The sequence below is a fragment of the Antennarius striatus genome, chromosome 23 (assembly GCF_040054535.1).
Source record: "Antennarius striatus isolate MH-2024 chromosome 23, ASM4005453v1, whole genome shotgun sequence".
In the NCBI taxonomy this organism is placed as follows: domain Eukaryota; kingdom Metazoa; phylum Chordata; class Actinopteri; order Lophiiformes; family Antennariidae; genus Antennarius; species Antennarius striatus.
The window spans coordinates 10,556,228-10,572,718 of NC_090798.1; the positions used below are offsets into that span (position 1 = coordinate 10,556,228).

Here is a 16,491-nt window from a genome sequence, read left to right on the forward strand (position 1 = left end):
TAGAGAACACATCCATGCTGTGATTCCAGCGGTTTTGGGGCCGGACGAGAACGCGCGATCACCTCCACCACAGGTTCCTCGATGACTTCAAACCCAAACTGTAGGGATTGAAGGGGAGGAGCTCGGTTCAAACAAAGCGGCTAGAGCCAAAACAACGCCTCCAACTTCAACTATGACCGCATTAGCGCTCTCTTTATCGCTTACATCACCGCTAATGCCATTACGACCCGTCGGACTACTGCTGCCGGCCCTATCTGGCTGCATGAGCTAGATTAAAGATTATTTGCTCAAGTCGCAGAGGCAGCTCCTCCGGCTCGCCCTTGTTGGGTTTCCTTATCTGGGTTTGTCTGGACAAATCTTGGACACAAAGCGCCCATTTTGTGTTCCTCTCTGGAGATCCTGTTACGGCACTCCAGACACGATGCGGCCCACAAGCAGCGCCGCCGGGAAACTCGACGTTTGGCGGGCGAGATTAGGGCTCTTCCTAGACTTTGCCCATACGATACAAGTCCACTCCCCTTACGTTTCGGAGTGCTCATTTATGCCGTCATGGTGTAAAATGATCGGCGAGGGGCTTAAATGATGTCATGGTGTGAGAATGCAGATATCAAAACCGCCCATTCCTGTTGTCAAGCAAAGAAAATATACAAGCGGATCCAACAGCGCCTCAGGATTCCCCTCATTCTGCTCTGCTGGCGAGAATATTTCATTATTGTTCAAGGGCCTTCTGTCTCCTGCTGCTGAAATATAACAGGGAATTTTAATTCATTAATGTCCTGGACAGTTAAATAAGGGATTTAAAATATTTTGTAATCTGAGAATAAGTGTTCAAAACTGAAAAACTCAATATGGTGCATCTAGTCAAAGAAAGCAAGTTATAAAGATGTTGCTATTGAGAAAAAAGTAAAAATTTCAATCAAAAATTTAAATGTGACCTTTCCAAGTTGGTAAAACATTTAACAGTTTTTTGAATTATTGCCCGATTAAAAAAACAACAATCTGACACAAATCCAACTCACAAAAGTCTAAATGTAGCTGGACAACAAACAAACATTTTCTGTCTTACATGAATGCATACATAAAAAAAAAAAAAGAGTTCCCAAAAGGCAATAAAACAACTTCAGAAATTTATGTGCCGACAGTTCCAGGAAAATAAAATAAAAGCAACTACAGTAAAATAAAGTAGAGAGTAGTTTCAGCTCCTGAAATGAAAACCAGCCAAAGTTCTTCTCCTGACGGCAGGAACACAAAAAAGATAAAAATCTGTAACATCAGAAAAAAACCAAAAAATAAGTTATGCTCTGAAAATAAAAACTGACAGACATTCCAGAATCCCCTTCCTCCTCCACAGCGTTGGAGCAGAAATTTAACACCCAGATATTTTATACTTTACAGACTTCTCTCCATCTCTGCACCTGATGAACTACCGCCGGCGTAGGCCCGACTCCTGGCCTCATTCCTCCTGCGCTCCACGAGGACAAAGTACAACTAAGACGGCGAGGGGCGAGGCGGAGAGAAGGAGGGAAATCGGGGGGAGAAAAGAGTAGTGTTCGCTGACCTCATTCTGACAACAAGCCCGGGAAGAGCCTTTCCCTGGAACCGTTTCGCAACAGCGCCATTGTTTATACAGGTGGCGGGCGAGTTGAGCGAGATATACAGACGGCGTGCATTTGGCAACACCTTGTTTCGAATCCCGAACACATTCAGCATGTCCGATCACATACATCGGCGCTTAATCCCCCCCGGTCCGACGTGTGTAAGTGTGAGTTTCATTTTTGGTTCTGACATTTGGTTTTTGCGGGCGGTGGCGGCCGATCCATCCTGCTCCGTCCATCCGAGTTGTCCGGTCACGACTCCCCTCGTCGTCCGGTGAGTGCTCGCCTCCCAGAACGGAGGCCTCTGGTTGGCCCGTGCCTTCGTCTCCTGTAACAACATCCACTTGGCTGGAGTTCAACCCACGCTGAACCCGACAATAGCCCAAAGGTGGCTCGCCAGACGGGTGTTTATGCAACAGTCCCACCAGGTTAAAGGGAGCGCGAGTAAGACCGGGTGAAGTCGGGGTAAAACGAGCGTTATACCTTTACCAAAATAAAGTTTCAAAGGTATATTAATAAACAACCCAACCTTCAGATCGTGTTTGTTTGCACGACAAAGACGCGAGGATACCAAATTAAATTTGGCACCTTCACCAAAGCCGTTTAGCCTAAATGAAATCCAGTCCAAACTAATTACGCCGTTCTTTTCCTGACGCGGCCCGAGCCTGGATGCAAACCCGTAGCTTATGTTAACATAGCACCAGTGTTGTTTTTTCCACCAACCAACCAGCCAGTTGAGCCAAAAAAGCATCGCACATAAAAAAAAAAAGACCCGCACAACAGCTGTTTGGTAAACAAACCAAAGTAATTGTTCCAAATGCCGTACTCTAACACAGATTAAATGCAATTAGAGGCTGTTTATCTAACCAAAACAAGTCTCTCTGCCAACAGTAGAAACCTCCATCATTGTTGCTCGCAGATCTGGTCAGAGGCATTCCAGCTGGGAATGAGACGGCGCTTTTTAAACATAGCTTCCTTACATACAGGAAGCCAACCTTTGTACACAAACAAAGCATATAGTCGCAGCGTAGCGAGAACTATAGGGATGGAAAAACGTTTGGTAGGCGAAGTCGAGGTCTTCTGAGGTGAATATGAAGAATTTAGGTCAGAGTAGCTGAGACATTTAACCAGCTCAAGCCGCTGTGGCCCGGGTGGAAATAGCACGGGAGGCCGGCGAGAGGGAAACCAATGCGTCACGCCTCCCCCCTTCCTCCCACCTCCTGCCCAACGCAAACAAGAGCCATAACTTCCCTAATGATCCCGGATCATGCACACCTCGGACGCGCTCGGCCAATGGGGGGAGCGCTTCCTCTTCACCTACGACCTTGAAGCGGGCGTGCCTTTCCTCCGACTCCGCGTGAAGTTCAGAACACGCGAGCTTTGTGCTCAGACTGTGAGAAGAAAAAAAAAAGAAAAACCAAAAAAAAGTCCATCTGCGAGGTATGTACGTATCCGTGAATCCAAATACGCACGTAATCTTACAGCAACACTCCAAAAACCTGGAAAGATCCCACATTAAGACGGACAAATCTCTTAATATCCCCAATATTTGCCAAATCTTCATAATCTGACACTCTCTAGCTTTCACTTTCAGCCCCCGGTCGCACACAATTGCGCCATGATTCAAAAGTCCAACACCACACACAGGCACGGTAAACAGTCTTTATTGAGACATGAGTGCTTGTATAAACACAGTCTAGCCCCCATTGAGGGTCCGGGAGGCCTGGCCCTACAATAAGAGCGGGGGTAAAGTTGCTGGACGTTCCTCACAGACGGTGTGTACAAAATCCAATTATCGGAGCCACGGCATTAACATTCCAGCAGTCTGGCAGGTGACGGCTCCGTCTTTTCAGCGCCCCCTTACCCTGCCCCGCCCCCTTCCCAACCAGCATGGGACGGAGTCGCCCGACAGCACCTCCACAATACGCCAACGCGCAGTGAACCCCCCCTTTTCTTAAGACATCCCAAAGTATTGAGACATATATAGAGTAAAGAAGGCAAAGAGCGGGGACGCCGTCAGTGGGGGTTGGGGTTGGGGGCGAGGGGGAGTCCGCCGGCGACACTGGTCTTTTCTTCAGGAGATCAGCCCAACCGCCCAGGCAGCAGCATCAGTCAATGGGGCTTTCTTCTCCCCTCTGTCTCAGGGTGAGAATATGTTGATTGCTGATAACATGGCTTTGATTGCCATAATGGGGCAACCACTTTTTGTTGTGAGCGTTTGCCTCCAAACAGAGGCGGCTTTGTCAGGCCGGGGTGATGTTCATGGCGTACAAGATGTCCATTAAAAAAAGGTTTAACGGTAAAACAAGAACTGTGTTGTTGTTCTTGGCTGTCGAGCCGGCTGATAATAGGTTAAAATAACATCTGCGCCGGAGAGGGGCAACCCGCAAAACAAAAAACCAACACGCCTAACCGAGACACAAACGCTAGATTAAATTAAAAATTCAAAAATAGCTGAACTTTAGACTTTACGATTCAATTAGAAACTCCTGGAATACGCCGGTGGAACGTCTTTCTGAAAGCAGATGTCCTTCCGCTGTAAACAGTACATACTGTGTGGCTCTTATCGCCACGGGATGTGGTTCTGATAGTAAGACTGTGACGGAACAGGCTTTTAAAGCAACATACTGCTGCAGCACGCCAATTCAATAAGATAAACGGAAAATATTTACAGCTTTGAAGCAAAGCTTGTACGACTTGCGAGGTCCCGTTGGGGAAGGGTTAGGGTTAATGTTTGGTTCAGAGCGGGTAATGAAGGTACAGCTCATGAAGGTCAAGAAAAGTCAAATCTGTTGTGTCCCAAATGACGGAAAAGTGAAATCAAGTCCGGAACCAAAGTGAATAAATCTCAAGGCTAGGTTAAGCTAAATGCTAATGCTAATTCATAAAGTAAACGTATAAAGAAAGACACGAATTTGCGCTGAGGAAACATCAATGTTGGTATAAACGTACCTTTACTGATTAATTTTTGACTTGATTTATTCATAGATTTAAGCTAATTTAAGCTAACTGCTAATGGAAGATTTGGATGTGGTTTCGGATGGGTCCTTACATCCGGACTTTGTTGTCATCACATCCGCCATTTGTGCGAATTTTCAACGAATATGGAGGAAATGGAGCTGAATGCTACAAATCCATAAAATGAGACAGGAAATTCAAAAGGTGTGCTATGACGGCCTAATGTCGTTGTCGTGGAAACGTTTGACTCTTCGCTGCCACCTAGAGGAAACATCAATGTTGGTATGAACGTACCTTGATCGATCTATTATTGACTTCATTCATTACTAAAGACAAACCAACTCCAAGCAGCCAATAGGAAGCTCCGGGACAAATAAAGCTACAGCTGTTAGCAACCCGCTATCTATCCCATGATACCTGGCGCCAATTCTGTCGAAACCGACTTCAAACCCACTTCGCCGACAAAATAGCTCAAGCTTGACGGTATAATAGAATTGCATTGATGAGCTCAACCCCACGTGGGCGTCACATGACCGCGGTATGCCGGCTATCGTGGCGGCGCTACTTGATAGGGCGCGTGTGATATGCGACGCTCCTGCTCCGTACCCTTGTCAGGTACTATATATAAACCTACATGTGGTCTCCATTCTGTTCTTTCCATCATGTCATCTCACAGAGAGCTGGAAGAGATACGAGCAGCAGAGCTGGAATGGCTTACGGATGAATTATTATTATTATCATGTTCGCCAAAAAAGGTTCAAACGCTTTTTGAAAAGCATAAATTCTTTGACGCGAAGGAGACAAAAATTAAACGACTAAATGCAGAAACAGACGTCGGCGCGTTTGCCAACCTGGAAACAAACGCAAAATAATCAAATAAATGCAGATGATTATTGAAATGACTGTCTGGCTATCGACTGATTGATTTGGAACAGTTAGAATGAACGTTCGCTAAACACCTCCAGCAAGATTAGTTTTGTGTGCGCGTCAGTTAGCTCGACAGCCGTGCCAGCTATCGTGGCTCCTTGCATTGTGATGTAAATATAACTTGTTTTTTTAGATTAAATATTATCCCTAATCAATTATTTACCCATGTTAACGTTTTAACTGCCTGATGGCACAACGGATTTAAGTTTTACTCGTCTTTTTGTTTCACCTGATGTCCACCTTTTTTTTTTTTACAGCCAACAAAGAACAAAGAATTTGACTCGGTCCCCCATCAGAACTTCTTCTTCTGCTTTTACCCCTCCCCTTTCGGTGCATTCCACCACGCTCCTCTGCGGTGAGATGTTAGTCAAGTGTCTTGTGGTTTTCTCCACCCTCACCCAAAGGCCTGCACACAGTTAATTATTCTTGGATGGCTGATTATTTTAAAAAAAAGTAAGTTCTTTCTCTTTTTTCTTTTTCATTAGCTCAGCAGCGGTTTCCCATTCATAATAGTTGGCACTGGTTTTGCTCTGCCTGCCAGAGATCACACCCCAACCATTTTCATTTTCCTTTATCCATTTGTTTCATTCATGTCATAGATTTGGCAGGGGAACCCATCGTTTTCCTGATGGCTGTCGACCCTTCAACGCCCTTCTTTTGAGTCTTAAAACTCCCGTTTGTGGCTTTGTTTTGCATCAAAGAGAAGAAAATTGTGGAAACTCACACTGGATGGCATCCAAGTGATTCTAGTTTTGAACATTATTTCCGTTTCGGCGATATTAATTGTAACCTGAAACCCCAACGAAGACTTCACGCCTTGACAATTTTCCTGGGAAAAGTTTTAAAAAGTCTTCATTATTTACAATCCCCGTTCGACGGCGGGGGTAGTGGATGCATTCATGACGCTCGAGAAGCTCATCCCGCTATCTACCGCCCCGAGAAACATCAGTTCATCGCATAACGAGTGCTGGAAGATTGCCCACTGTTCAGAAGCCGCCTTGCTAGACGAATCAGCTGCGGCTGCTTTTAGCTTGATACACGTCAGTCCAAATGTTAAGATGTTCTGCACACAGCCTGGAGAAACACTGTGTTCTCTTAGGGCTGCAACCCAACGCTCCCGGTTGTACAAACAAGATGGATACCGTTCCTCCACCCCAAGCAAGCCTTCTGGCCTTGCATCTGAATGGTGCACGACCGGCTAACAAGTAGCGCGCAGGAGAGGAGTCTCTTGGGGAAGTTGGCTCGGCAAGCGGGACCAAAGGATGGCTGCACCGTGGATTAGGGCCCCACAGTGGTCCATTGTTAATTGGGCGCCATGTGTGAAAGCTACAGAGAGATTAGTTTGTACAGCTGCTGCCATTTGTCATAACTGCCCTTAACAAGACACACATGGTAAACTAAGTTATAGCCAGAGGTTTTATATAAAACAAGAGGAGGAGAAAAGAAATGTCCTGCAAGCGTTTTAATAGTTTGTGAAATAGATTTGCATAAGCGGTTGAAGACGTTCCTGGGAAACCCCGAACAGACTCGGCCAGGATCCCATAAGAGAGGGCGAGTTTGAGCATTGCTCGCTTTTAGCCATCCGTGGGTCAACCAGGGTCATTATCATAACTGCTCAAAAAGCTATATTAAGCCTGTAGAAATCCCCGACCGCAGGTTGCAAGCAAATATTTGGAAAGCAATGAAGAAGTGTCGTTAAAATCATGATCCTATTGGGGAAATCTCAAGACAGATAGCTCTGAAAGCTATCTCCTGGTGACCTTTTAGCCGAATCTCCTTGGTGATTGGCTACACCATGCGGTTAGGGGGGGTGGCGGAGCAGTTTTTTTCTGCTGTGTAATTGCGGGTTGTAGGTCTGCACACATGTTGTTGGGGGCCTAATTACAATCTTGACTTGGTAAATCCGGAACAAGCCTTAAAAGCATTCTCACTTTCAATTTTTGCCCAGCCGACCTCGAGCACTGTCATTATTGAGACGTTGCGGTTCATTGAATCTAAATGGAGTCTTTTGCGGTGCAGCGCAGGTGAGGACTAATCCAATGTGTGTGTGCCGTAAATGATATGTTCTCTGCATTCACATGCGTATGGGACATCGACTCTGCATTTTTTTGTCTTCGTCAGAGGAAGTTTTGGAAGTTTTCTTTGAGCATGTGCAGCTAAATTATCAGCCAAAAGAGACAAGGGGCCAATTTGAGATGAATTCATGGTATGTGGAGACTAATTGTGGCAACAAGCCCATCATCAGTAAAAATAACAGCCTTCATTAAGCATCCTTTCGGTGCTGCAGCAGGCTTAAACCACAGGGTCCAGACAGCATTGGACCGGATTGTTCTGACACAAGTATCAGTACAGCGGCCAACAATTATGTCATTAGTAAAACCGCAGACTCAGTGTTTCCAGCGGTCCAGGATTTATCTGAACATCTAAATCCATATCTAATTAAGCTGCGGTACAAGAAGGTACGTCTTTAATTTTAAGTACTTATCTTTGCAGAAAAGTAATTTCTTTCTTGCTCTTATTGCTCGTCTTCCCTTTGCGATCAATAAAACGAGCCTATTGGGGATTGAATTCTTCATTAAATTTAATATTTGGGTTTTGGTTTTTTTAGACGTTTGTGATGGAGGCAAGTTTGACAACTCAATGGGGCTCTGATGAATCTGTCCCAAACACACTATTCCCAAGCCCCAGACACCACATCCCCTCTTTGACCTGCTGCAATGACACTGGAAAGAAATCCTCTGGGGACCCCCCACCCCCACCAGTCTAAACAGCAACACGCCCACCCAAAAGTACATTTTGCACCGCACCGCATGGCAGGCCTTTCTTTTTCTGTCCCGCTCAGGTCTTGTCGAGCCGTCACAGTGATGGGACGTACTGTACCACCGGACAAAGGAAGAGACAACCATCACTCTGGGCCACTGATCGGCCCTGTCTGGACTGAAAAGACTTTGATGGGGCAAAGCAGGGTGGGGTGGGGGGGGTGCTGCACAGAGAAGTCAGTGTCTCCTGGGCAACCGCTCTGATTGTCTGTCCTTGCCCGAAGTTCCCCATCACACCCCACCTACTACCCCTTCCTATTTTTTGTTCCCTTCATTGGTTGTTCACAAGGCTCCTTCCTGGGTAAAGGGGACTGGCTCTTTCATGAAAGCCCCAGTCTGGTACTTGAGGGCGCTTTTCTCCTGGTTGACTGGAAAAAATGCAAGGTCAAAAAACATCTTCACATGAATTCTTCATGTGAGACCTCGGTTTCTCGTCTCTTGAACCTTCCCATCAGTCTTTTTGGGGCAGACCCGGCTGTCTAACGCGATCGGTTCAGGGCGCTGCTGGTGGGCCGACAGTCAATTTTTCCAAGGGAATAGTAAAGGAAGATATCAGATGCAGGAACTCAGTCAGGCAGGACAGGAAGATACAGTGTAGTGCCTGGGATGAGAGTTGAATGTAACCGTTTGTCTTTATTTTGAGGACCAGCAGACGGGGTGGGGGTAGGGAATCTATCCAGGAGAAGTGGGAGTTACCGGTCCTCTAGTCAAGTGGCCTCGGGGGGATTTGAAATGCATTTGGGGTCCTCCCCAAAAGCCTGGGAAAGTGTGGTGAAGCTGAGATCTTAACCACAGACAAATCACATGTACTGTCGTCCTTCAGGGATTCGCGCAACCAAACACATAAAACCGATCTCCTGCTGAAAAACACAAGACGAGCAAATTCAACACAAAGACTTGAAGAAAGGCCTTCACCCTTCCCCTGACGGATGCAACACTGCAAACCGTGGCACAAGCAAATTAAAAGACGCTACAGCCCGGCGTAAGAGGCAGCTATAAATTTGGTGGAGAGAGAAGGCATCCACATTTCTCAGTGGCCTCTGCTCCAAGTTGCCTTGTTTCCATGGAGATTTATGTACACATGGCACACAAAAGAGGGGCTAAGGAGGTAACATGGCCTGTTTAAGCCTTGAGGTATTTGCTCTAGCAAAACCCTGCTGCTAATAACACAAGCTTCATTCTGAGCAGGAACCTGGCAGCGCTGAGCTCAGGTTGGTGTTTGAGAAAGGGAAGAAGGACCTCAGATGGAGATAGCAAACAAGGCAAAGATCCTGGAGAGAGAGAGAGACACAGAGAGAGACAGAACTAGCAAGGAGGGATAGAAAACAAGAAAGACAGAAAGAAAGAAAGCACTGCAAAACATAAATAGCTCCTGGGTTAAGAGAAAAAGGTTCAGGAAGACATTTAGAGGGAAGCGGAAATCAATAAGGCAAGCGGTGAAGCTGGGAGGGAGTTCTAAGTGGATTAGATTGAGAGAATGTGTTCGATAGGTTATGGCTCTGAGAGAGTGATAGCCAGACACCGCAGGCTCTATTGCATACTAATAAGGAAGCCAGAATGGAAGCTAAGCACAGGGTTGTGTGGTTCACGCCGAAGAGTTTTTCTATATGGCTCCGGAGTCATCGGTTAAGGTTTTTCCCAGCATTTGTTTTTCACGGTCTCGCTGACTTTGTTCTGAACGTTCCCTGTTAAAATTCATGTTCAAGATTAAAATTCCAGTCAATATCCGAAACAACCATTCCCAAGACTCTTTGTTTTTTGGGTTGGTTTTTTTTTAGCAGTCTCACCAGGAAAACTTTAAATTGCAGCAAGCCGAACACCTCACCTCAACCCCAAAAAAGGAAGGCTAACGGCGATGTCCTCAACGCTGTCTGCTTGCAACAACTTTTGTTTGGCGCTTTTGGCACGGAACCAGCCCAGTCTTTATCTGGCCGAGCGCCTGGGCCTTGGACAGCTGTCATGGTAGGAGTCTCAGGCTGGTGGGGGAAGCCGAGGAGTGAGAAAAGAAAAGAGACTGGGAAGGAGAAGGAGTGAGAGTCATTTGGCCGGGGCGGTGTGCCGCAGGGGTGATTCCTGATGGAAGAGGAGGATAAGGGGATAAAGGGAGGGAGGGACAGATGTTGTGCTAAGTCACCGACCTCCGCTGTGACCCAGAAGGTCAGGCCTCCGAACCGGTCGAAGCTTCTGAGGCGGAAAACAAGCTGCAAGAAGCCACGCCGGGAAGCGTGGTGAAGCAGGCAGGAGTCAATCTCAAAGATAGGGCCCGACTGATGTTTGGTGGTTTTACCGACCCCCCCTTGAACCACGGGACCACCAGCCAAACCAGAAGCAGCAGTGGGGGAGTGCAGAGAAACAGTTGCCAAGAGACCACCACTGATCCCGCGACCGCCGGAGTTTGACCCCGATTGAGGAGGTCAATGAGGGGGGCTTACGAGCAACACTCCTGCCTCCTCCCCTGACCGACACCCACCCACCCCCACGGGCAAAAAGGCCCGTCCTCCTCCACGTGCCCCCCGGGCCGCATTTTCACTGATCTGCTTTGCCCAATTAAACTTCAGACGACACCCTGCCACATCCCTACGCAAAGGTCACGACCCCGGGGGGCAGAGGTTAAGTCTGGCGCTCGTAAAACAAGGTCTCCATTAACGCGGCGGTGTGTATTCAGAGGTAATCCATCCATTTCCACAAACTATCATGACAGTGTGAAAAAAGTTATGTCGCCGAGGTGCGGCGGGGGTCAAGGTAATGATGTTTTATGGCCCTGTTAACTTCCTGCAGCAGAGTAATGGCAGTGCTGCATGACCTTGACTTCTCCCGTCGGCCTCCACCCCCCCCACCCAGGGGTGAAAGCGAATCCGATGATGACTTTCAGAACATTGAAACAAATGATTTGAAGTCACTTCCTGTCCTCGTGTCTCAGATGAACGCCTGTCAGATTCCGTTATCGTCGAGGGAAAGTTGGGAAAATTCCAACAAATTCTCCCACCAAATTGTTCACATCCGAGTTCAAAACGATTTTCAAGTCATCTCACCTTTATATTCTTTTACAAACATGATCCAAAATACATATATAACTCTCAGTAAATGAAAAACCTGCGTCCGTTCGCTCTTTGCGACGGTGAAACCAAATACAAACACGGCCTGAAGTATTCCGACATGTCTCGGCGTGATGCTTATCTGCCTTGTTACGCCGTCAAACCGGACGTGCAGAGTGTGAACCCAGGCAGGTAGAGGTCACGATTCAAAGACGGCAAAGCAGAATACACTTCTGGTTTTATCAGATGAAGATAGGGCGGGCGTGCTGAAGTACAACAGTCCTGTGTGTGAGAGAAAAGCCTGGGCCCTGCATTGAGCACCGGCTGCCAGTTGGCACAATGGTCGACACAACCCCCAATCCCAGCCCCAACCCAACCCAAACCCCCCCCAGCCTACTTCCCAGCGGGCATTCATCTGGGCATGCACATGGGTGCCGCAGCCCAGCCCGGGCTCAACGCGTCTGTGCCCCCGAACAAGGGGGCCGAGCGCCTCTTTAAATTCATGCGGCGCTCTCGGTGCCAGGCGACCTTTTTCTCAGGAAGCGACCCGCCGGAATCAAAAGCAAACATACCCTGTGAGCTTATTGATTTGTGTAAAAAAAAAAAAAAGCCCACGAAGGAATATCGTTTGGGGTAAACGAGCGGCGGAAACATATTTTGTTATCCAATTACAACCCGGAGCCGCTGCCAGGTCGCCCGGGCAGAGGATGTTAAAAAACGGGACAAATTCCTCACCAGCGAGTTCGCGAGGATACCGGATCTTGTTTGCTCGTTTGCCTTTTTTTTTTGTTGTTGTTGTTGTTGTTGGGTTGTGTGTTTGTTTGCTTCGTGCAGTTGCGGCAGAACAAAGGCGGTGACTGCCGTTCTGCCACTGTCAAAAAACTTTCCAACGTGCCCACTGCATTGCGGATGCCAACCAACGAATCAAAGGCATGCTGCAAGCAGACAAAGAGGGTTTGATGCCAACATCCAAACCTCTAACAACCATTACTGGTGATTTGCCTGCCTCCCTGGCACAGTGCAAAACAAAATGGCGGCGCACGACACGGCACCACAATATGGCTGCATTGTCTGGGGATGGGCGGCGCTTGGTAACTCGAAGACGACGAGGAGAAAGCGATTTAGTTTGCGAGGATAAAAAAACAAAAAAAAAACCCAAAACACACGCATTTTTACGCTTGTAGAAAAAATGCTTTTTGTTTTTTGCCAAAAGTTTCAACTCGGAAAATTCGAGGATAGCGTTAAAACGCTCGCTCTGATCCGCGGCGTGGCGTCGAATCCAAGCGAATTTAATTACCCGGTGAAAGAGAACATTATGTCCAAACAATAAAATTCCCCCCCCATTCTTGCCAATATTTTACTCCTCCTGAAACAATCACTGGTCTAATACCACCGCTAACGCTCCACGCATCGCTAATTCACCTGGTAAATGGAAAATAAAATGCCACCAATGTTTCTCAAGTTGCTGCTGAACGGTTAAAAAAAAGAAAAGGAAAAAGCAGCAGATGCAAACTAGAGGAGCGGTGGCATCCCACAAAAGACACAAAAGAGGGTCTGATGCCTACCCCGGTGCCAGTGGCAACCATTATTGTCTGCACGCCGTGCCTTCTGCTTTCCCTGGCACGTATCAAACACAAAATGGCGCTCAGTGTTTGATGATAATGAGCTAGCTTTAGCGGCAAATATTTGCGACGTTCCTGCGACGGATTGGATGCAGGGCAGGGGAGACTAGATGGGAGACAAGAAGTTCCAAAAACCGGGACGTGGATGACCGGATTTCAGCGTGAACTATAAGAAAAAAAATTACATTTTGAGTTGGGACTAAAATACTTTCAATTCTACCAAAAGAAGTAACAATTTTGATAAAAGTATTTGAAAATTTGCAAATAAATTTATTTCTCAAAACTGAAGAAATAAAAGCTGCTTTTTAAAAAAAAAAAAAAAAAAAAAAGCCTTCCCATTTATGGCTCCTCCGGAGATCAGATGGAACGTTTCATCCCCATGCCAATGTTTTACTCCGACGTTCTGATGAAAATAAATTCAATTCGGGAAATTTTAAAAAAGTGTTTCGGTTGCCTCGATGTCAAAACGCGAAGAAACTTCTCTCCTCCTCGAATTTTACAGCGAGCTAAAATAAAAAAATAAAAAAAAATAAAAAAAGACATCCCAGTCTTTCTCGTAGTGTCGACAATGAGACTCCCCATGTGGAAGAAAACCAGCTTTTCAGGAATTAAGAAAACACTGATTTCTGTTTGAGCAAAAAAAAACAAAAAAACGCCATCACACGACACAAAAATATACGGTACATATTTAAAAAAAGTTTGTCCGACAATTAAGCTTTGACTCGTCAAACAGTTTAATTCCTGCGCTTTTAAAATGAGTATATTATTCACGAAATACAAAACTCGATCGTAACGTTTTTAAAATTGTTATTTCGAAACATTGAAAAAAAATTAAAAATAGAAGTGAGTTGTAGACAAATTTAGACAAATTACCCCCTGCTGAAACTTTCCACTGATGTCACAAACTGAATGTGTGTGTGTGTGTGTGTGTGTGTGTGTGTGTGGTAACACATAGACTGTGTGTCTAAATGAAGCCGGTTGTATGTTTTAATGCTCAGCATCGACCTTCTTTACGTCTTGGGTTTATTCGCCGTTATTTCAGTTGGACCTGCCAAAAACAAACATACATTCCCTCTGACCGGGCCGCAGCACACACACACACACACACACACACACACACACACACACACACACACACACACACAGTACCTACCTTGGTCCTGGACATAGTACGCTAGAAACAAGTCCAGCTCCTTGACCGATACTGTAATGTGGTGTGGCTGGACACAAAGTGCTGGGTTGGTGCAATGCGGCGACTTGACGAGCCGTTCCCCGTCGGTACTTTCCAGAGGGATGCCTTTGAACAGGATGACCATCACCAAGTCCAGACGCCAGACTTTGTCGGCCTGCCGCAAACAGTCGATCCGGCGGATCTTGCCCTTCTGGTCGGGGTTGGACAGGACGCAGCACGGGTGCTTCTTGCCCGTGACGCTGAGGACGAAGTCCTCCCGGTACTCCTGCCGAATGTCCTTGCGCAGCTTGGCCAGCAGCCTGGAGGCCCATTTCTGCTTCACCTCGGGCTTCTCGCTCAGCAGCTCGTCCTTCACGGCGCACTCCTCGTCCTTGGACATCCGCTTCTCGTGCTTCTTGAAGTACTTGCGCTTTCGGGCCTGGAGGTTGAACCAGGTGTAGGCGATGGCGCGGACGTGAGGGAGCAGCGCCTCGATGAAGGGATGGAATTCATCCTGGAGGCAAGCAAGGACAGAGAAGGGGAAGTCTAATCACAAACTGGTGTTATCAGACAGGGAGAAGAAGAAATATGGCTTCAGTCAGCGGCTAATGGAAAGCAGAAGGGGAGTCGGAGCGCGGATTTACCACCCCGTATATACGTAGGGTCGCGTCTCACTTTCAGCAGGGACTCGGCGCTGGTTCTACCAGCTCGCCTGCCCCCGGGGGCCATCCTGCAGGTACAGCTGGAACATTCCACTGTTTACATCAAAATGCCAGCGCTACAATACACGGAGCGCCGTGACGGGAAGTCCTCCAGGTTCTGCTCAGACTTCCTCAGCGAGTTCTGAGACGCCAGCCGCCGCCTCAGGGAGCTCCTCTCACGGTTACACACCCCCACCCCTCCTTCCTTATCAAACCATCCGCATACCAGGGCGAACATACCCCCGCGTTCAACGGAGGATAAGCCGGAGGGACCCCCCCCTCCTCCTCCACCCCCCTGTTTGGGTGGCATAATAGGAAGTTAACAAGGTTCTTGTTCTCAGGGCAGGGCACCGACGGCCTCGCAGCGTGTTGGAGAAACAATCGGCGGCGGGAAGCAGATTCTCCAAGTTTGGCTGAGGAAGTTGAGGCCGGAGTCATTTCAGGTGTTTCACACCGCCAGGGGCCGAGGCGGGACGGCTGGGGAAAAATAACGGCCGCTTTCCAAAATCAGTTTTCTTTTTTTTCTTTTTTTAATACATTTTTAGAAACTAAAATTTAAAATGGAAAAAGAACTATTTTTTGTCTGCCCCCCCCCCCCCCTCTCTAATTCACTTGTTCTGCTTCAAGCTTCAGTTCACGACTAAACACGAATGCTTTTTTTTTTTAAATTACGTTCTTTGTAATTTCGTCTTTCACTTCCAACTAAAACGAAGCTAAAAAAAAAAATAAAATTACGACACGAGTTCGTGGATCCCCGAGCTAAATTCTAATCTTCTCTTCCTGCTTGCTGGAACGCACCAAAAGGTTCTGATAAATTACAAAAGGGAAACATGAACTCATCTTGGTTTTGGGGTTATCAAAGGTCACAATTATGCGAGGACCCCCTTACCCCCTTTTTAAAAACCCAAACCACATATTGTTCTTCTTGTAAGCAGCCGGGATGGAACCACAGAAACACACTCCCTCCCTATTTGCCCCCGGTGCTCCTGAAACCACATCCATGCTCTGCAAGTTCAGACGAATGTAAACTCCATTTAACATTTCTTATTGCACAATTAGATTTTATTCTCCGGCAGCTACGAAATGTATTTTAATTCCTGCTGCCTTCTCATTTCAAGTCTTTTATTTTTAAAAAATAAAAATAAAGATGAAACTAAATAAAAATTATTCAGAACTTCTTTTCTTTGACGCCGTTCAACCGTCAAACTCAGACAGTAAAATCCTTCGCTGACGACTCCTCCTGAAATATTTTTCTCTTTTGTTTTTTTGTTTTTTTAAAAAAAAACATTTTGAATATTCCCTTAATTTATTTTTTTTTCCAAGCCAATGCTGTGAAGATAAATGACTTGGCCGGGGCCTGTGCAGTGCACTTCAGCTGGGGCCATAAAAGCACAATCCTCTTAAGTACAAACTAAACCACATCTCAGTCAATCACTTACTAATGCCAAGTAAAATATAAACAGTAAAACTGAGTCAGCCAAAACAGTCAGCCACTCTGTCCAACCACTGAATCAATCTTATCACACGGCTCATCTTCCTTCAGCGAAAGTGGCTTTATCTGCTTCCAGCTCCTGCATGGGGGCTTATTTCTAAATAAAAATATACATGTGGAGTAAAATAAATTGCACCAGCCGGGCTGGGGGGGGGGGGTGGGGGTGCATGA

At 46.7% G+C, this 16,491-nt stretch overlaps 1 protein-coding gene across 6 annotated transcripts in view; it reads right to left on the minus strand.

Annotated features, from left to right (window-relative positions):
* The window catches only part of LOC137590618 (nuclear factor 1 B-type-like), a 54,311-nt gene that overhangs the window by 35,756 nt on the left and 2,064 nt on the right, over positions 1-16,491 (minus strand). For all 6 annotated transcript variants that reach the window (XM_068308299.1, XM_068308301.1, XM_068308297.1 and 3 more), the window contains exon 2: positions 14,110-14,641. In XM_068308299.1, the coding sequence (XP_068164400.1) occupies positions 14,110-14,641 (532 nt within the window). The remainder of the gene's footprint in view (positions 1-14,109; positions 14,642-16,491) is intronic.